Below are 22,881 nucleotides of genomic sequence, written 5' to 3' on the forward strand. Positions count from 1 at the left end.
ATAACGGATTTAATTATTCGTAAGTGCAATAATTTTTAGGGTAAACGTACATGAAAATAGAGAGTCTTTGTGTATAAAATTGTTCTTGAGTTATGATAACCGGGAAAAATACCTTGAATCAGTGTTGCGTATATGGCCTGGAAACTTACATTTTTTTTAAATTAGCGTTACCAATATTAGTTTACAAAAAAAGTTTTTAACTCATTAACGGCACTTCAATGGCGGCTGTGTAAAGTGTAAATGTAAAGTGACAACTGCAGTGGATGATTGTAACAGAGGTTTACGAATTATGCTCAACTCGCTTTTCCAATGTGTCTTCTCACCACTATGTGCGGCAATCGCTGGACCATACAGCCAATAGACCAATTGCCCATCTCTTGGGTTCGTAGGACTAAACAATTATTCATAACCAAATTTCGACGACAATCCTTGTTACCAGTACTTTTACCTAGAATACATGGCCTATCTAGCCTACTTAGGAAATAAACTTAAAACGTTCAAAAACCCAACATTGTGTTATTTTTTCACATTTCCTTCTAATGTTTACTAAGATTTTTTTACTTGAAACTGTCAGATACTGTATTAGTTTATATATGATAGTTTCGCCAGCATATCTGAAAATATGCAAACCAACTGCTGTTCTTTATATAAGACTAGCTGTTTGCCCGTTCTGCGTACGGGAATCTTGTAGTAAGATGAAACCTTATATTCAGAACAGGAGTTGGTTTGCATATTTAGTGTGCATTTTTCCAGATATGCTGGCAAAACTATTACTGTATAGGAATACATATAAACCTTCGCAAATACAATATCTGACATTCAATGTTTTTTGAACCCAGTGACAAGACCTGTATTATACAGTAATTATTTACCTATTTTGCCTGAAGGTCTTGTAGTTAACACTTGATTAACACTCGATGCGCATTTCGCCGCTCAGTGCGGCATCTTCATGGAGTATCTTCTTAAACACTACTGTTACTATGTACATATTTACAAAGTATTTACCAATCACTAACCGGTCACATTCGCGGTCGCGGTTGCCCGGCGGCGACACGAGCGGCGGGGTACATTTCGTTCCGCACTGTTGACGTGATGGACTTGTACTGGATCTGAGTGGTTGACAGTGACAGTGTTATGATCAGGGGGTGTAGTCATTGTTTGTAAGGGATGGTCGCTTTCACTTTTGCGCTGTTGCCATTTTAGTGCGGTGTTGCCAGATCGTTGGGTTTCCTCTATGTTTTGAATGAGGTTAAACAAAATGGAATTATGGTAGTCCTCTTTCTTATTTAGGAGGGTGTCAGGGTTAGTGTTAATTTGCTTATAAATTTCGTAACTTTCTTTGACTATTGCAGTAGATTTGGAGTTGGTTTTGTGGAGGATCTGTAATGACTCAGGATAAATAATTTTGTGGCCATGATTTTCTTTCAGGTGTTTAGCTACTATTGAGCTGGGGTTGGTATGATGTTGAGTGTTATGTTCTTTGAATCTTTTGCTGAAAGTTCTGTTTGTGTAGCCGATATATTGTTTATTGCAGGGGGACGCACATGTAATTTTATAAACTCCTCTTTCGTTATCTGGGTTATCTTTATTGGCTTCCTGTTTGTAAATGGGCACCGGATTGGTTTTGACTTTGTATGCTGGTGTGTAGCCTACTTTATTAAAGATTTTTCCTATTTTTTCTGTTGTTTTATCGGTGTATTTGATTGCTACGTATTTCTGATTTTGGTTTTCCGGGTTTGACTGATTTGAAGGTTCATTTTGTGTATTGGATTTAATTTTCTTTCGTGTTTTGCAGATCATAGTTTCTACGATTGTTGGATTGTAACCGTTATTTGATGCTATTGTTTTTATAATTTCCTTTTCTTTTTCATACTCTTTTTGGTCGAGATTGTAGTTGAGAAGTCTATATGTTAGTGATCTAAAAGCTGCCATTTTTTGGTTGTAAGGATGGTTGGATTCTGCTGGTATAACTAGATCTGTTTGTGTTGGTTTCCTGAAAATTCCAATTTTAACTGTTTGGTTTTGGGTTTTAGTGACTGTTATGTCAAGAAAGCTTATAGAATGGTTTAGTTCAGTTTCCATTTTAAATTTGATGCTATTGTGTGTTTTGTTGACGTGTGTTAAGAAATTATTTGCCTGTCTTTGGTTAGCATTTAGTACGATGAAGGCATCATCAACATACCGAGCATAAAATTTGATTTTGCTGAAATATGGGTTTTTATCTGATAATATATGTTGCTCCTCGAAATTTTGCATAAATAGCTCCGCTAAGGTGGCTGATAGTGGACCTCCCATCGGAAGACCTTTGGGGTCATAGTATGTTTTATTATTGTAAGAGAAATAGTTTTGTTCCGTTATTGTTGTTGTAATTTTAATAATATCATTTATTTCTTCTTCATCGAAATTTTCACAGTTGGTAAGTCTTTTTTTGAGTATCTCGATGGCTTCTTTTCTTGGTATGTTTCGGTACATATTGTCTACATCTATTGTTGCAAGTGTGTATCTATCTTGTATTTTAATTTTAGATATTTTCTGGATGAAGTCCTTCGTGTTTTTACATAACACTGGAGAGAAAGAAAATCATGGCCACAAAATTATTTATCCTGAGTCATTACAGATCCTCCACAAAACCAACTCCAAATCTACTGCAATAGTCAAAGAAAGTTACGAAATTTATAAGCAAATTAACACTAACCCTGACACCCTCCTAAATAAGAAAGAGGACTACCATAATTCCATTTTGTTTAACCTCATTCAAAACATAGAGGAAACCCAACGATCTGGCAACACCGCACTAAAATGGCAACAGCGCAAAAGTGAAAGCGACCATCCCTTACAAACAATGACTACACCCCCTGATCATAACACTGTCACTGTCAACCACTCAGATCCAGTACAAGTCCATCACGTCAACAGTGCGGAACGAAATGTACCCCGCCGCTCGTGTCGCCGCCGGGCAACCGCGACCGCGAATGTGACCGGTTAGTGATTGGTAAATACTTTGTAAATATGTACATAGTAACAGTAGTGTTTAAGAAGATACTCCATGAAGATGCCGCACTGAGCGGCGAAATGCGCATCGAGTGTTAATCAAGTGTTAACTACAAGACCTTCAGGCAAAATAGGTAAATAATTACTGAATATCTGACAGTTTCAAAGCCAAAACGAATGCTTCGCAATTAAATGTCACCCGTTCGTGTTAGTCCATATTTTATATCTAATGATAAAAGGAATTGCTTTATAGATCTATGAGGCATATCCCTAAGGTAGGCCTGTAATTGAAAGTTACTTTTCACACTGGTTAAAAGTAGTTAAAAAAACTACCTCAACCTCACTACTGCACACTTTATTCGGGTTGAAATGTTCATTAACAAAGGTGCTCTTATCGTTTCCAAGAAACACTGAGAAATAAGGACATTAATGCGTTACCAACAGACATACACACACAATAGCAGAATTGAATTAGGGGTTTTGTTACGCTTTCACCAAAGCAAATTACAAACAAAATAATTATTTGAAAGTTTTGATAGTGTCATCTATAATGTTATGATAATCGTTTTTAGGCCTAATCAAACTGTAAAATTTGTGTAAATTCGTTGGCAAATATATAAATAAGTAAATAAATACACAGTCCACAAAAAAATTATTCGTTAACAACGCCAAGCTTTAAAAATTCATGATGGGCACACAGCTAGTACTGTATATAGGCCTACAACTTTATTTTACTTGGGGTTTTCTACGAAATAAACTAAAACAAAACCATAATGCGACAAGATGGTAAGGCCATAAGAATGCTAGAATGATAACATCATCCATAAAACAACTACCAATAAAAATATTAAAATCAGTGTAATAACAGTGTAACAGTGGCCTAAGCCGTTTGAGTTCCAGTAGGGGATGGGACTGGTTCTGAAGACTAGGAGTTTCCTTATTTGTTAGGCATTTCTAGGAAGAGGCACTTTCTAGTTTACAGCCCCAATGTGCGGTTGTTTAGTTTGATCACATTGTTGCCACCCTTTTCGGGACACTAAATCATAATCTCCACAAAGGCAACACACAACACTACCATAGATAAAACATACTCCCTTAGTATATTTCTCATCCTTATGGAACAGCTGAAGACAATTTTATTGTTTTTATAGCACTCACAGACTCTGCTGATTTGGGTATAATAACTATACTGGTCAGCGATCCAGTGTTGTATATATATGCATATGGTATTGCCGCGATCACGGCGTCCAGTTGTCAGTATAATAAATCTGATTCTATCTTGCCTTGCAAAGCAATGCAAGGTGCGATTAAAGCTAAAAATGTTATACTAGTACGTTATCTTCAATCTCATAAGTAATTACACATTATCAATGTGTACATTTAGATTTTGCAGTTTTTGATGTTTTTTTGTGGGATGTGTATTGTGTAACTTGATTTTCTGTCTTGAAATTAGTTAAGACTCCTTGTTTAAAAAAAAAATATTGGGATTTGTTCAAATCTGCAGTAGGCTACGTAAAACTAACAACTACAATCTTCGCGAATGTAAAACACTCTAAATTATTTATCACACACGATATAGTACTTCTAACTACTATATTCAGTAAGATATATTCAGCTACACAGAATTCATTAGGGGATAAGACTGGTCCAGACGACTTGGAGTTTCCTGTTTGTTATTCGTTTCTATGTAGAAGAAGCGCTTTTTAGTTCACAGCCCCCTGTGCCGTTATGTCGTTGGCTTACATTGTTTGTGTGCCCCTTTCCGGATTACTAAATCATAGTCTTCACAAAGGCAAAACAATACATTACATCATTATATTTACTCATACACTACATACGTAGAAGAATTCTCGCATAAGTACTTCCTGTGGCTTTCAAAATCAATCCGCCTAATCGAAAGAAAAATTAATATTCATTACAGTATTTTGAAGCACAATCATCTGATTGCTTAAAGCAGCATCAATCACGTCTAATAAGTAGTACCAAGAGTTCCGGATACATAAAAAAAGTGGTAATACAGCAAACGATTGCCCAATAATTTGTAGTTTTTAAATTATATGGGCTCGCGCCTTTCTCTCCGAAACTTCAGTGTATCACTCCGCCTTCACGAGTTTCCCCGCTTGGCCACTCTGCTGCGCTCCGATCAGTATACTCAACGTAATTACTTGTCACAAAATTACACAGTTATTTATGGAAATAAAAATTCCAAAATTTAGTATTATGATTATAAGGCACGTTTCTAGCTTATGTATTAGTTATTTTTTGAAAATATGGTTTAGTTTGTAGTTAAAAAATATTTGATTTATAGCTCACTAATTTATTCATATTTCAAAATTTAGCCTCGTAATGAACAATTTACGCAATACATTAGCTAGAGGACTACCATACCTTTAATTTGACATAAAAATTATATCTTTACAACAATCGGAAGAGACGTAATACCGCCACCAAGTTAACATTAGTCTTATGGGACTAAGATTCAAGATGGCTACCACTGATGAAGACTCTTAAGCCCACTAGCCATAGATTATCACTATTTGAAGCATCACCTCAATATATTGGACCGAAACTGTACAACTTAGTTCCTGATAATTTAAAAAACATTACCAATCCAAATAAATTTAAAAAAGAATGTAAAAACTGGTTGCTAACCAAAACATTTTATTCTTTAAATGAATTTTTAAGTGGAAATTGGTAGGATGTTAAGTATTAAAATTATTTTGTTTTAAATTGAATATTATTATTTAGCTTTAAGTATTATAATGTAATTGACAAATGTCCTGTCATTTTGTGATGTAATGACATTCTGTAAATAAATAAATAAAAATAAAAACAAAAAAAAATATCGGCGTACAATTTAGTTATTTATGGTACTCTTAAGTTTAATTTAAGCATAGGTATTAACAAAACACAGTTACTAAATTAACCTACATTTAAACAAGTCAATGAAGGGTAAGTTATGTTACGTTAATGATTAATGACACAAGTGCGACGCTCTAATCTGCACTGGGAAAAAATAATACAAGTACGTGCAGTCGCAACCGTTTGCCGGGGATAGCTCAGCCTACAATGGCTGGGTAAAATTCCAGGGTCTGCGATAAGGTCAGGGAAACGGGGGTAGGTTGGTTCCGCATTTGCTACCTACACTAATCCGGGTCCCGTAGGGTGGGTTATAATCTGGTAGGTCAGTTCCGCATTTGACGGCTTCAACAATAGATCTCATGAAATTGTAAAGATCAGTGAAGCGTACAAAAATGCCAGTCAACCGAAATAATCCATAAAAATAAGCAAGTTCTGAATGAGTTAAAGTTGAAGTAGCATGTTCCAGTTGTAACGATTTCTCTAGTTTTTTACCATAGCTGATGCAGATATTTCTTTCACCGATCCCAATCTTAAAGGGCGAAGATTATTATTGATTATTATTATATTGAAGATTATTATCCCAATCATTATTGCGAAGCCGCAATCTTAAAACTAAAAAAATCACATTACACCAGCTGCTGCTTAAATACGCTTATGTTACAAAATGCTAATAGCTCAGTTGGTAAACTAAACCTGTCACAGGAAAAACTTTAAACTTTGTAAGCATCTTATAGCAAATTAAAAATATAAAACAAAACTAGTGTACCTGTTGCTCGAAATCGAGCAGTTGTCTAGTACCGGCACTACAGAAGCTATATTAAAACTAGTAGTCATAATTTTCTATGAGTTTAAAAGACCCTATTAAAAGCGTATGCAACTAATGGAAATACATACGCATAGATACGCACAGATACGCATAGATACGCATGGATAATAACAGTTATAATAAACACGTCTTGTAAATACTGACAACAAACTAAATATGTTCTCTGCTGTATTCCCTGTAGTAAACAATGCGGTGTAATATTTCTAGGAATTCCCAAAAAAATATTTCCTAAAATATGGGATTCGGGGGAAGAGAGTATTTGTAGTACGCGAGGATGGTATGTGGCTGCAATCACTTGGAGAATTCAAGCATCTAGACCGCGTGCTATTCTGTGTGTTCATAGATTTTTTACATAACTATTATCACAACTAATAACTAGTGTGTACGGTATCTGTGCAGTATTATTACTAAATAGTCAAATCAGTATTATTACTAAGATCAATTTTGTTAACATTTATGAAACAGGTGATTTTCTTACATCCTAAACCTAAAATATGTAGAGTTTGTATCATAAATATTCCGAATTTCGAATCGGATACAAGCGTATCCAATCTTTGGATATTTAACTTAAATTTGTTCAATATTCATTCTACGTCGCCTTTTAGTGAGGCTAATTACCCTTGTCTAATGGAGTGTAACCCACCTTTGTCAATATAAATGCGGAAATAACCTACCTACTTAAGGGGCCCACCAGATTCAAATGCGGAACGAACCTACCCATTTATGGCCCTAGGGTCATTATCTGCGGAACTAACCTACCACCAAGGAAACCACTAGGCCAATAGCCGGGTCTAACCGGTATAGGACTGGCTCATACACGGGCACTGTGAACAAGTCAAAAACAAGTCACCAAAACAAACGTGCAATAATCACTACCAGGCCTACGCCGATTCTCCACTCTCCTAGGGGGTCGTTGCTGACTACGCAACTCGGGCTTCGTCCTAACTATCCAATAGTTAAGCCCAGAGTGCCTAAAACACGGTGAGTTACACGACGACTTGCCAATAAAACCCGCAACGCGAGTTATCACCAGGCGGGGTCTACTAGGCCACTATAATCCAATACACAACTCTAATGCCCAAGCTAACAATCAAACAGTCCACTCGATACTAATACCATATAATAATATACAAGTATACTATAGACAGAGTGACTACACCGCTAGTAGCTGGTCTCAATAAATACCAAGCTAAACAAGCAAAACTATATGTCAATTGCAATACTATTAAATTATTGAGCAGCTTAGTAGCAGATAAATAAATATTAAATACGTTCCAAACACTAGATAAATATATTATCTGATAGCCGGTACTCCACTATCCAAGCTACCAAGCTAACATGTTGGATTACTAAGCAAGCTGTTCAGGTTAAATTAAAATAATCAAATGAATAAACAATAACAACCCTACTACTGCTACTGCTACTACCAACTTTATGTTACTTAGCTGGGCTTCTGTTAATAGGCTAATAATATTAGCTACTAGCCTACTGGCCACGTGTTTCCAACTACGCACGCTAAATCGTGCAGCCTAGGTTTGTCGGGCCTCAGAGTTATTAGTAATATAACTAACTCTTGGTACAACGCAAAATAATAACTACTACAGTCAATAAATTATATTATTTGCGCTCTAGCACCTGCCCAGAACCGTCAGGAATACACTTTAATATTATTCCTGACTAATATAAATCCTAACTACCGTCAGGCTTTGACCAGCACGGTTACAACTCTAACCCTCGCAATAAAATCAGATAATAATATTATCAAACTAATAATATCGGCTCCTTAACCAAAATCAAAAGAATGTCGTCCACTCACCAGTAGTGGGTCTTAATACCCAACTCGACACCGACACTCACTGTCCACCAGTCTCACCAGTCACACCAACGTACACGCCACTCGTCTCCACAGGACACCAACACTACTCTCCTCACTCTACGAGATCCACCACTAGAATGTCCGTCCTAGGCTATCCTGAACATCTAGGATATCCCAGGCTTATCGGCACTGATAAGCCGGGTCAAAGGGCGCTCGCTAGCTTCTCCGCCGCCGCTTGCTCACCTCAACTCGGTGCGCGTCAAATAGCAAAAATATACCCCCCTAGGGAAAATAACTCGTTACACAAGTTAATTAGTTGAATTCAAAAGAATTCTAAAAAAATCATACAAAGCATCTATACATTGTAATTTTTATACTGGTTCCATGAAAATATATCAATCACATTATTTTCATGACTTAAGACATTAAAAAAAATTTAAAGCAGAGATTGGGTTGATACTGCAACATATATAGAACCTTTATTTATACTAGTGTCCCTGTTGCTCGAAATCGAGCAATTGCTAAGTATTACAGGCGTTATTTTAAAAGGAATAACAGTCATATTTCTTTATGACTATAAAAGATTCGACTCAAAGATTATGGAATACTCAATATGTACATAACAGATCGATATAATCAACATTTCTTGTAAATATCTTATCATTTTTCAAAAGCTGATTTTGTTTTTTAGTGTTTATAACACACATTATTTCTATTTCTTCCCCTTGTAGTGTGGTGGCTTAGAGACAATATCGGCAAGGATCGTGACCTGATGGATTAAAGCTGCAGCTTTTGCACATTTCTTCCATACCCTAAATACAAACAAGTTATGGGGGGGTGCCCGATTTTTAGGTCCGCAATCTTGAAATACGACGCCATCTTTCTTTTCTTGAGAGGAATTGAACTATTCATTAAAAATGGCCTAATATCACCCAAAAGGACACATTTACGCCATTTTGTATAGAACATGTTTTGTTCACAATTAAATTTGCTATAAAATGAGATAAAAACCACTTTGATAACTTAAATAGTCTTGAAGATATAAACTGTTAAAGTTGAAAATTTGATAAATTCCTCTACGCTACATGTAGTTTTTGCTATATATCACCCAAATGGTCAATGGTACGTTTCTGTTATTACGATATATTTTATTCGTAATTAAATTTGCTACAAAATTAGATGAAAATCTCTAAATTAACTTAAATAGTTCGGAAGATAGAAACCTTTAAAGTTATAAGTTTCTTTAATTTCTGTATGCAATAGGTCCGCGTTTCTTAAAAGTCCCCGCGCTTTGTTTTTTCTGCACGTATTGCGTCAGACGACTGCAACTTCACACATCAATATTGGACCTAAAATAGTACTTTTTAAAGTACTTCTTGACTTTTTTCCCCCTAGGGGGGTCGGCCCACAAGGAGTAAGTTCAAAATCTTAAATAAAAGCATAGGCCATGATGCATATCAAATTAAAGAGATTTACCTGTAGAACGCGTTACCACAAACTGCACTTTAAAAGGACAAGTGGGTCAAAAGTTATACAATTTTATAGTTTTGCTTATTTATTTATTAATTAACGGTCAACACCATTTCATCTAATCTTGATGAAGCTTGGAAAGCTCCCTCGGGGTCTTAAAAATGGTAATGTGCTACCAATTTTCAAGAAATGTGACCCATCTGTCAAAAGTTATCGTCCAGTGGTGGTACAACCTGCATTGGCTAATATTTCCAGCATTTCTACTTCATGGACTCTCTTTTACTTTAAACAATGTCATCGTGCCCTGTCAACATAAGGGCGATCTACCTCGACCAATTTGGTTCTGTACCAGGATGACATTATGCAAGCCTTTTCTCGTAACCATAAAGACGATTCTGTCAATTTGGACCTATCCAAGGCTTTCGACCGTGTAAGTCACACTTATCTCGTGGAAAAGCTTGGTGGATCGGAGATCACTGAATCATACTCGTATGATTTGAGGACTATTTGTGGAATCACTTTTTAACAATGAAATTTGCTGGAGCGAAGTCTTGTAAGTTTGAAGCTTCTTCTGGTGTACCTAAAGGATCTCTACTGGGACCAATTTTATTTTCAATATTCATTATGGCTGACGTTGTCAAAGATTCTTGACAACCGGATTCATTCACTCCTATTCCTCTGATAAGACCACCATTTTCGAAAGGGGTGCCACAGGGCTCTATTTTAGGACCTACCCTATTCCTGCTCTTCATTAACACCTTTCCATCTTGCATATCAACTGCCAAACCAATGCTATTTTCTGATGACACTTCACTCTCCATTTCCAGCCGCAACATCGGTAGCTTGGAGCTCACTACCTTTCGGGAAGACAGTAACTTAATAGGGTGGTTTGATTCCAACTTTCTCTCCGTCGACGCCGAAAAACCCCAACTTTTGCACTTTTTTATTTCAAAGAGACTCTCGAATGGATTCAGCCTACTTCTGGACGACACAACAGTTCATCCAACTAACAGAGTTAGATTTCTGGGACTGACACTAGATAAACATATTGATTTCTCAGATCACATTAAGCAGGTTTCAAGAAAAGTCAGTTCTGGAATTTTTGTTCTACGTAGTTTAAAGAACACATCTACCTTCGAACCTAACGTCCGTATATTACGGACTAATATATCTTAATTTAGCGTATGCTATAGCCTATTCCTATAGCGTATGCTATACTTATAGGGGACTATGAAATTGTAAAAACTAAATTTCTATTTAAATTCCAAAAATGGGCTGTACGAACAACTTTATCTCTGCCCAAACGCAAATCATGTAGAAAGTTCTTCTCAGAATCAAAATGCTCCAGCAGGACATCAATGAAATTTCAATGTAGTTTATGCAAAGTGGAATGCTTTTGAATGAATTCAAGTGCATGATAGTTTCATTTACTAGGACCTCAACAACCTCTCTTTTTAACTATTCAATAAATGGGAACGCACTTGTCACTTGTTAGATCCACCTCTTTCAACGACCTTGAAGTATCATCTACATCATCTCTCAACCCTGATGATTAAGTTAACAGGTTAACAAGGAAAACAAACTCAGCCCTTTCATTCTGAGATTATCCAGAAATGGGTTCTCTGTTTGGGCTGTGCCCCCTTGTTGGAATATTCTTTTCCTGTATGGTCTCCATTTATACAGTTGGTCTTTCACAGGACATCGAAAGAGTGCAGTTTTTTTTAGAATCGTAAGTAGTGGAAGCCGGAGTATAGCAGAAACCAATCAGAATCGAGTATTTGATAAGCCACGCCCCTTTTAATGTATTGTATGTATTCAGGTGTATTTCCTCTATCCATAGAGACCGCCCCCGGGCCAATAGGAGGCCGCGTTTGGTAATGGCGGCGTTTTTGGCGGCGGTGTCGGTGATGGTGATGTGCGCGCAGGTAATGCGATGGTGTTTTGTGATTTTATGTTTGATATGTTTTTAGATGAGTGTATGTTACGTTTTGTTAGTCTGAAATGTTTCGCACCCTTTAGGACAGGGTTTGGGACTGTCCGAGTGTCTGAAGGACACCCCCAGGTTAGAGTATTGTATAGTATAGATACTATAGTCCAGCGAAACTGGTTGTAGTATTATACTATGCAATACTCCCCTCCCTTATTTTGAGGGTGCGAGTTATAGGCTGAAATAAAAACACAAAAATATGACACACACACACACACTTTTACTTTGATAAAACTATGTACAATGATTACTGTTTGAAAATTAACACATTAGGGGATGACCCTATAGATCCTGTACATTTTAAGCTATACATTTGAGATGAATTTAGTTCACTAATGTCTTTGGTGTTCAAAATTTCGACGAAACGAGAGGGTAGAAATGTTACCCGCTGCTCCCCCTGCGCAGTTGTGACTTCTAGCAGAATAGCCGGTCGATTGAATTTCGTCTGAACTTTTCTAGCAGCGGTGATTTTAGCCGGCTCTTTGATGTCTTTGACGGGGATTTTCGGGATTTGTACAGCGACCTCACAGGCATTGAGCTTAGTTTGTAGATCCATCTGCAAGATACAGCGAAACTATAATTCATAGATAGGGTTTGTGGGTGTTGTGTAATATATGTAATGGCAATTGGAATTTTTGGGATCTGTACTGCCACCTCACATGCGTTAAGCTTGGTTTGAAGATCTATCTGTAAGATACAGCAAAACTATAATTCATGGGTAGGGTTTGTGGGTGTTGTGTAATATATGTAATGACATTAGGTGTTAACGTTTGTGTGTAATTGGTATGTAGTTTTTTTCAATGTGTGTTGGGAATCATGTTAGCCTAGTGGTTAGTGTCTTGAACTTTGGTGCGTGAGAGACGGGTTCAATTCTCCGCATATCCACTAAACATTTATTCTCATGATCACATGTGTGAAAAATATTAGCTTTGTGAATGGGCACTATTCTAACAGAGTTTATATAACGAGATTAAAACTAGATTAACAAGATAGTGTAGGTGGAGTTAAAAAATGCTTGTTTAATCAGGGTGAAGAGAAAAATAAATTAATTTCACTAAACACTAAGTGTAGAACATCATCTGAGCATTAACTGGATAAAAACAAAATGCAAAAACTATTGACTTTGTGGTACAGGTTATACTATTCCAACAGTATTTCTTGAGTTTAAAGTAGATTAAAAAAACAGAAGTCTAGTTAAGAATAAAAAATAAATTAAATAGATCGGTAAATATTAGATGAAAAATGATTATTAAAGCTGACCATCAATAAGATAAACACTGTGTGTGTGTGTGTGTGTGTGTGCAAGTGTGTGTTTGCTAAATTTCTCAAGTGTAAAGATAATTTACTACTGTATAGTAACTGCTAGACTGTACCTTGGTTTGAAGTAAGAAGTGGTGTTGCTTGTAGGAGGGTAGATACAAGAGTGAGGTAGATGGGTAGATCGGCTCCAAAGGTGCTCTCCCCACTCCAGCACGCGCCAAAAGTAGCGGCGCAGCTGTGGGTCGAAGCTCGTGCCAGAGGAGCTGAGGGGAAGGGATGGTTTTCGCGCGCAAACACACACACACACACACACACATATATATATACATTGACACGCAAATTTTAATAATAAATATTTCGTCTTTCTAAAATTACTTTCCTGCAAAAAGGACATCTAACAACTCTTTCTGAACAATGGCCACATAAAACATGACCGCAGCCTAATAATACGGTCGGTAAATTTTCCAAACAAACGCGACAGTTAACCATTCTTCCAGGTGACAGCTCGGCATCACCACCCCCATTCCGTGGGACGCCCATCCGTTCCCCTGCTGCGACCAAAATCGCCTCTAAAGTCCCTCTTATATCTTCCCAGACAGCAGGTACGAGGTCAACAGAACTGGAGGTCACGCTGACGTCTTCCAATAAATAATTGGACAGCCACAAGACGTCCCGCAGCTCAGTTCTTGTCTGTTGGACAACTGTTAAGGTGTCCACCAGATCGTACCCGGCCTGGTTACCCCTCCAATGCTAGCAAAAAGAATAAATACTTTAACAAGGCAGAAATTGTACAAATATTTTGTCCTGAAAATATTAAGAAAATCTACAGAGAAAATTAATAAGGTTGTGTTAATTCTAAACTTTGTTAGGTATAGAAGCTACAGTGTTTGGTAGAAATCTCTATATTGAGGAGTGTTAAAACAATCTAGTCTACAGTGGTTAACAATATAAGATCAAAATCGATTATTACCTGTAAAAACTCGTCTAATCTAACTTCACGAATGCGTTGTCGATTAGCCTCCAGCTGACAATTGACACACCGTGATGTAGACGTTTGCCTCTGTAAAACACCTTTGTATTAGAACCTCGAATAACAGAAAAAACAATATTTTCGCTCATATATGTTAAAAATACACAAATGCAATCATTTATAATGTTCTCCCATACTCAATAAGTTACACACAGTTGCAAAAACAAATTCCAACCGTTCCTCAATGAGTGTTTTTTGCTCCAGCTGACAAGCCGCACATCTTGATGCAGATGTTTGACTCTGTAAAACACTCCTGTACACGATTTCAGAGAATTATTTTTCTTACACAAAAGAATATAATTATTTAAATACAAACGTTTTAAATATTTTTAAGAATCAACCTTTTCTTTTTTACTGATCAGAATATATGAATAATTGCCCTTGTGAAATTCTCACCGTTACTCCAGATGATGTTGAGGGTTGGGGGTGAGCCGAAAGCCATTCGCTGGAGGGTGGTAGAGGTGTTACCCCCGAATAGTCCGGCACCCCATACACCTCTGGATCTGCAGTTGTTAAAGTTGTTAAATTGACTACTTCTTCGAAATTTACGACCTCCTCGCAAAGCAGACTTGGCGATGGAGTTGATCTGTCATCATTGATTTCTGGATCAACCTATAAATGACGACAAGGATTGAGCTGACGTTATTTTTTTAAATAATTACATTGAGAGTGATCCAAAGATGAACATTTGTGTATATGGTTTAGTTTGTTAAGTAAAACACTTTTAACGGTTTCTTCTGTTTTTATAATTCTCCGACGGAAGTGTAATGAATCAATATATGTCAGCGATAGTCTATCTTCAAAATCTGAAAAGTAAAATGTAGTTGCGGGAGGGTTTGTGAAGCAAACCTTCTTGATGGAGGTCATTATTCTACTGACACTTACCTGGGGTTGTTCAGGTGGGGTACACTCGAAGGTGGATGCGAGGAGCAAAATCACAAAACTGCACACTCTGATTGAAGCCATGGCAAACTGATGATTGTGATACTATGTTGCACCCCACGTGCAGCACGTGTCTTAAATACGGATCTTGACGGTGGTCCACATGTGTTTTGCACTACTGTACTCTTTGTCTGACCCTCAGGCTATTTTAGCCTCCTTTGATTTGATCCAGTTTCCACACCACGTTAAGCCGTTAGGCTAGGACGTAGGATCACGGCGCGTTTTTTTTGTTAACCCAGAGTTTCACCAAGAGTCATAGTCTCTGGAAAAAAACAGCCCCAAACCATCGCTGCTTTTGGTGATAGCCATTCCATAACAAATATGCTATCTCCCATATTTTTTAGTCCTTTGATAAATGTAAAGGGTTATTTACTCGGTGAAGCCTTTCAATTAACCCTTTTTGCCACTGACAAAGGATATTTTACTTTTATATGTTTTTTGTGTCGATCTGTTCATTGTAAAAGTCATCAGGCCATTTACTAGGCGTACCGTTCATTTTAGCCTACGACATTTTATTTACTAAGATCGACATTTTATTTATTTATTTTTTTTTTCAAATTAAGACCCCGAGGTGGAGTTGGGAGGACAACGCAATGTTTTACAATTTTTAGGTTAACCTCCTGCTAAGAGTATGAAAAGCAGCTCTTGCGGCCACCAATCAGAGAGCAGCATTTCACCCAAAGCACACACACACACAGGGAGGATTACGCAGTGTTTTAAGATTTTTAGGTCAACCTCCGTGCCAACCCCTGGACTTATGGGTTTTAAACCAGCCTGTTGGGCGAGCACATACTTACCCCAACAAACACACACATACACATCCTACCTCGAGGCCGTAATCTGTTTTTTTTTAATAAGGGACATTTTGGTCCAAATACATTACATGTCTATCTACAAAATCACTACTTACATCTTGATATAATATTACATTGTCCCAATCCACCTTCCCTGCATAGTCGTGGATGAAGGATTCGGACAACTTTTGATATTTACATACGATACCCCAACATCCTTCAAAGCTATCAGCCATTTCCCGAAGAAAATATTCGGGGAATTTTTGACGCTTTAAAATCGGAGCCCAATTCACTCTGTGAAAGTAAATTCTGAGCATATCAATTGAAAAGTCATAATGGGATGATAAAATATTCCAGTCTAAAAATTTACTAAACTTTGTGACAAACTTGTCTGTTAGAACGCCTTCAGGCTCCTTGCTCTCCTGAGACAACAACGACCAAGCGTTCTCCATCTTCCAACTCATACTGACCATTTTTATGAAGTGATGAGTCTAAGTAGCTTTGTAGAGTGCAGGCTGCACGCAAAGCACACTTTTTATGGTAACCCATTATGCAATCTGCACTGGTTATATACAAATCAGAAATAGACGGTCCTGCTATCTCACGTACATTAGGATGGAATCCTCGTAAAAACTCTGCCTTTTCTCTCCCTTTGGTATAAATAACTTTAAACGGGATACAGAGTGCGGTAATTAAACTTTCGTTATATGGTATACAACCATCATCCCAACGGATACCGTGATGACGTGTTAGCCACCGGGCAGTTCTCCGCATTTTATCGTTTAAACTCGCTACACCATAAGGTGGTTTGAAAATAATTTGACAATTTAAAGAACCACCGACAACAGCCAACTCTTTAATTATAAATCTATTATCGTTATCTTGAAAAGCTTGAAATTCAACCACTGCAAACGCCATTAGGCCACCGTTTGTATAGCGCAATTTCCCCGGACAATCGTTCGGCTACTAGCGAAGGTAGCTGATCAGTACACTCTTCTACATCAGATAGGACTTGATCAATATACAATCGAATTAAATCTTCGCGGCAAAACAGTTCCCTCAGAGAAATATAAATCAGAGGGAGGTTATTAATAAACATACACCATTCGTGTCGGTTAAGAGTGATAGAGTGTTCACCATCAGAGACGTAAGTGTACTGATGACCAAAAACCATGTTTACTCGTATATCCTCTCCTGTATCCACTTTGAACGAGTATTGAGTTTTACCATCGAGTGCTAGGGTGACGTCATTAAATTGTGTCGCAATCTGACAAAATGCGTCATAAGACCAATAGACGCAACCTTTTCTACCTTTAAATAGAATACCGAGTCTATTGTCTCTATTTTTAAATATACCCGTCACTACACATTTTGTTAGATCACTATCCAAATGATAGTCTGTTTTCAAAAACACACCGGTAAGTAGGTTTAGAGGTTCTTTACCCTTAGGTATAGGAGTAGCACTTACGTCTGCTTCCTGTGATGACATCGTGTAGACTAACACAAAACTCCCACTTCTTCGGTTACCTTTCCCCCTCTACACAGTTACTTTATTAACGGTACCGGTGAGCAATGAATATGTCATGTGGCTGTCATGTAGGAGTAAACAATATGCCGATGTATTTGCTGGAAAGGCTGAACCAGCTTCAAATTCCACCCGCACATCGACTGGACCGGCTTTTATAGAATCATTTTGTTTTGAACAGTCAATTACGTATAAGGGTGTTTTTTCTTTGTAGTTTATTTTGTCAACTGCCGGATAGCTATGTTTCCCATAGTATGAAGAATAGAAACGAAAAAACATTTCATAAAATATAGCTAAATCACCGTGAATATTATCGTATGGATAGTATTGCGAGTTTAAATAAACTTTAATATTTTTCAGATCGCAGTCATCAAAACAAGACATATCTTTCTTTACATTGTTTTTACGACCCGTCTGAAAGCCCACTATTACGTAACGCGGCTTCTCCAGCTGGCTGGATGTTTTTACAGTCCAGGATTGTAAAGTAGTCTGAGGTAGAGCTGGATACTCGTGTAATTCCCAGGTTCTAAATGGTAAATGAACTTTTGTATCTTTTTCAATCATTTTCAGTAGTTTTAATCGATAAGGGTCAGATACGGTAATATGTGGTACTCTCCAGTACAGACCTGTAATTTCTAAAGTGTATTGCGTAGCATCTGTGCTATATATTGCGTTTGCGTCAGTCGAAGCCCGCAAGAGAATTAATTCTTGTCTGACATTAGCGACTACACGTTTGTAATCCTCAACAAACCCTAATAACATGTGCAGAGGAACACTAAATGAAAACTCTGTAGTTTTCTCTGTTTTCCCAGAACCTAACCAACAAGCATTCTTCAAAACGTCTAATTCACTTTGTTGTATCGATAATAGATTTTTAATCGTAGTTGTGATTCCCACATTTTTTATTCTATCAACTTCCACACCGCCAATCTCGTATCTAATATCATCAAAAAGAAATGCTGCCGCGTTATTTATAAGCTGAACCTCTGCGGGAGACCCATCCTGTTTTTTTCCGCTAAGCTTGCCGATTATGTGCAACGTACTGTCAAATGGTGCGGTAATGATATCCTGCTGACTAATAGGTATACGTATTTCATCATTATTTTTAAACGTCGATGAAGCATACGGCTTGTGAGTGTGAAATTCAATACCTGTGATTACATCACTATATTCTGCACTATTTTCTATATCCAACATCTTGAACTTTAAAACCGAATGAGCGTAAAAACTTCTTATTGGTTGATGTTAACCGTACAGTGTCTTGACGCTTACTGACAGGCATAGATTTTGTGATCTCTCTAAATACGAGACCCATTTTTCTCTCTGATGTGTAACCTAATGGATATGTTTTCGTTCCTTAGGTTAATTTTTTCACCGTGTTGGTCCTGAAGAGTGACTGTTATGTTGTTTATCCTCTTAACGTTCAAAGGTAAATAGATGATTGTGTTTGGTGTTTCTACTATTTTATACCCTGGACCTACATTCGGGTAGAACTCATGAATGATATGATCTTCAGAACCGTTACTGTATGATCCTCGAACTATACTGCATACTATCCTTATTACGTTCACATTAATAATGCTTACCGTTCTATCCGATATATGTTTGACGCCCGGCTCTAAGATTTTATTGTCAAACCCAAGTAATGAAGCGAGTGTTTTGTCTTTTGTAAAATCAATAATACGACTACACTTGATTTCAGATTTTAGCGTATTATTATTGGCTTTTAACTCAAATTCCACATCTTTTCCTAGTTTTGTTTTTAAAGCAGTTTCTAGATCTTCAATCTCATAAGCTCCTTCGTCAATTTCAATCATTTTCCCTTGACCATAGTAAAACTTGTTATTTTTATTAGCTTCAATATTTGGAATAGAGTGAAATGTCATCAAATCAATTAAACCGATTTCCCACTCACCTTCGCTTATGTCAATGGGTGGGAAATAGTCTCTAGAAATATAAGAACCTCTACCACTCAAGCTAAGCATTGCTGAGAAACTGTAAGCACAAGTGCCCACAAACAACTGAATCGAAATTTTGCTTTCTCTCGTAGTTATAGTAGATGTTGCAACCGTCAAAATACTGTAAAAGTTCACGCGGGGGTTTTAGGTTTCCAAAACTATCAAAATAATATACATTGTCTTTTATTTTTCTGAAGCATACCCAGTGAGTACCGTTGCCAAAACTAGTATCCAAGTTTACAATTGCTGACTCGTTTTGTTTTGGTGATCTAGGTAGATCGTCTCTCATATAAACTCCTCTAAAGTGCGGTATACGAAGTTCTTTAGCATAATACAGTAAATCATAATTAGTCAACGGCTTTATTGGGATCGAGCTTTTTTTTTACCACATCTTTTCTTTGTTTTCTTCTTACCACCCCCATGTTTTGGGTACGGTCTTAGATACAGCCCCTTGCCCTTGGTAGACACCCTACGTTTTACCACTCGTCTCTTCTTTTTACCTCCCCCTAATTTGGTTTTAGCTCGCATGGCCGTTGTAACCGTCCAAGCCGCAGCTTTTTCACCTAAAGACGCGTCTGATGATTTAAATCTACGCCAAGCCCGTTCTGCCAACTCCTTATCAGCTTGGTGTCGATGCTCGTTGTCTTTATACTGTGAATACACAATGTCGTGCTGCTTGCACGCTTCGTCTAAACCGTTGATACCTTTATCACCTCTAGCAAGTCTTTTTTTAAGATTTGAACCAATGCCGCAGTAGTTATAACCGGGTAAATGTGCCTCAAAAGGTACCAAATCAATAGCTTTGTTCAAAATGGTTGATATCAAACCTCTTCCTTTGACGGACCGTCTACGTTTGAGGGATGTTTTCCTCTTAACTGCCATTTTACGACTGACCACTAACACTTGTTAGGTTGTTCTAAATAGATCATCCCAGCTGGATGTCCCGTGGACAATCCGTGTATTCCAATCTTCTAAATTAGGGAAACTAGCCCTTCCCTTATTCAATTGTTTGAACAGTGTATATGCTAATTCTGCGACAACTTCTTTGACATATTGTTTAGTCGCAGCATCGCTCAGTCCCTGTGGATTCCCTACATTGGTTAACCGTTTACCTCTAACATCCCAGTTTTTATCTTTGAATAAAATAGAATTATCCTGTAGATATTGTAAAGTAATTACATCGTGAACGTGAGATGGATCAGCAACCTGTCCTAACCGTTTATGCTTAAAATTCCATGCAAGTGTACCCTGTATTGGTAAACGATTGTCCATATATTGTTTGTTTACAGCATCTCCGCCTTTGATTGGAGGTGCCAAGTTTTGGATTACCGTGTTTTTAACGTCAAAAGCCCCGTTTTTATTTTTTTGTAAGGCGTTCTTATTAAAGTACTCGAGATTTACAGCATCTTTGTCACTTACCGGAGAAGCTACATTATGTATAACCTTCTGTTTTGCATCAAACAATCTATTTTCACCTAAAACTATCGCGTTTTCCTTAAGAAATGATAAATTAATAGCATCTCCGTCTCCTTTCGGCGAAGCAACATCCTGCAGTCTGTATTGATGGATTGAATATGCTGTTGCGTCAGAAAGTTTTAACGGAGTGTGCAGATCTACGTATTGTTTTGATACAGCATCATGAATTTCAATTGGTGCAGCCATATTGCATACACGTGAGTTTTGAGCATCAAAATGACCACTCTGCTTGGTCATACAATTCAAAAACGAATTTGAATGAGTTTTAAAATTGATCGCATCTAGGCTATCGTATGGGTCTTCAACATTGCATAATCTTTTACCCTGAATATTAAAGTCCCCCGTTTCCGTTAATTCAAAGCCGATCCCTTTTGGCCCTGGGAGAGCCTTTTCCTTTTTTGTGTAACGTCCGAACTTGTCTATACCCATTGTGAAAGTGACTTAAATCTACTATTACCTGCTCCCCTTATATATCCGGCTTCGTGTAGCTCCTCTACAATATTAAGAATCTCATTACCATGTGAGGTGTTACCAGTTTCAGCTGATGCCACCAACAGTTTAAGTCTATCTACTAATTCGTTGGGATTATCCCAATGCACTATATCGCGAGACTTTGTACTTTTCCACGATATTCCTCTACCCTGTTTATTAATGGGAAACAGATCTTTGATCACGTGTCTATATTTTAAATTGTTGTCTCGTCTTATTTGATTGTGAAAGTCATAACCTTTTTTGTGAGCATTTGTCGCGATTAAAATACTCTTATATGTAGTTAGGTCGTCTTGTGTATACACATCACTGTTTGGTAGTCTTTTAAATAACAGTTCGTATATTCCCTCAGTAGGTGGATATCGTGTGTTGTTAATAATAATAGTGCCGTCAGTATCAAACTCTACCACCTTATCCCCAACCAACAACGTTTTTCCATTTTCACCCAACCGTGGACCATAGTCATGGTCTATAGTTCTATTTTTTCCGCCGACGTCTTTTATAAACTGTGTCATATACTTTTTAGTCAATGAGTTATGAAATTGTTCCTCGATGTATTTAGATGCGGTTTGAAATCCTGATGGAGACGAAACAACCTCTTCCAACTGACTAGTTTCAGCTCTAGGCGTTGATATGGCTTCTGGTTTAAATGGTCGACCAATATAATCATCGTCATCACTCTCATAATCCATCGGTTCATCTGTAGAAAGCTGTTCAACTTTGACTTCGGTTTTGGGTTCCACATTCTTTAGCTCTCTTATTAATGGTTTGTATTGCTTTTCTAATAATCTTTCACTCTCTACACTACCATCTTTAAACTGTCTAAACTTACGTCTAACAGCTTCTTTTAACTCTGCTATTTGCAGGGTCAGATGTTTATTCTTCCGCGTCATCTTTGATAATGAGCTCTACACACTGCGACTCTTAAGGTAATTCAACCTGTCGAAAAAATAATGCACGTTTCTTATGGCTACGCAAGTAGCGCACCACTTCTCTCAAAGATATACCAGAATTAATATCGATATCTCGGTAGTATCTTTTTGACACTGTATCAAATTGTGGAATAATATAATTTTTCGACCAATCACGAAAAACATATGTCCTTTTCCATCCGTCTCTCCATTGTGGTATTTCCGCAACGGTATACCGCTCAGTGTTGTCACTTTTTTCCATATATCTCTGTAAAAATGATATTGGTCGTTTCATCTTGTTGTGATGTAACAAAAACGAATTTAATAGCCAAAATTCACTAGGATTTGCACCCGTGAACTCGCGCCATTGATCAAACAGCTGACGGTTGGTTATCGTATATACACCGTTATTAAAGCTTATTCCAAAGTGTTTGCTATATTGTTGTAAAGTTGGTAACGCAGCCTTTAAAAATTCCGTTGTAAATAGTCCTTGACACAGATTATTTACACCAGCATAGGGCTTACCACGAGAGCCCGAAGGTAT

The 22,881-nt window shown here is 37.4% G+C and overlaps 1 protein-coding gene across 1 annotated transcript; it reads right to left on the reverse strand.

The window, feature by feature from the left end:
- Positions 1-21,356: 21,356 nt before the first annotated feature.
- Positions 21,357-22,319, reverse strand: LOC129002724 (uncharacterized). Its single transcript, XM_054430743.1, has one exon. The coding sequence runs from the start codon at positions 22,317-22,319 to the stop codon at positions 21,357-21,359; it is 963 nt and encodes a 320-aa protein (XP_054286718.1).
- Positions 22,320-22,881: the final 562 nt, after the last annotated feature.

Source organism: Macrosteles quadrilineatus, unplaced genomic scaffold, assembly GCF_028750875.1.
Source record: "Macrosteles quadrilineatus isolate MER2022 unplaced genomic scaffold, UCM_ALF_1.0 Scaffold_1__1_contigs__length_201487025, whole genome shotgun sequence".
Lineage (NCBI taxonomy): Eukaryota > Metazoa > Arthropoda > Insecta > Hemiptera > Cicadellidae > Macrosteles > Macrosteles quadrilineatus.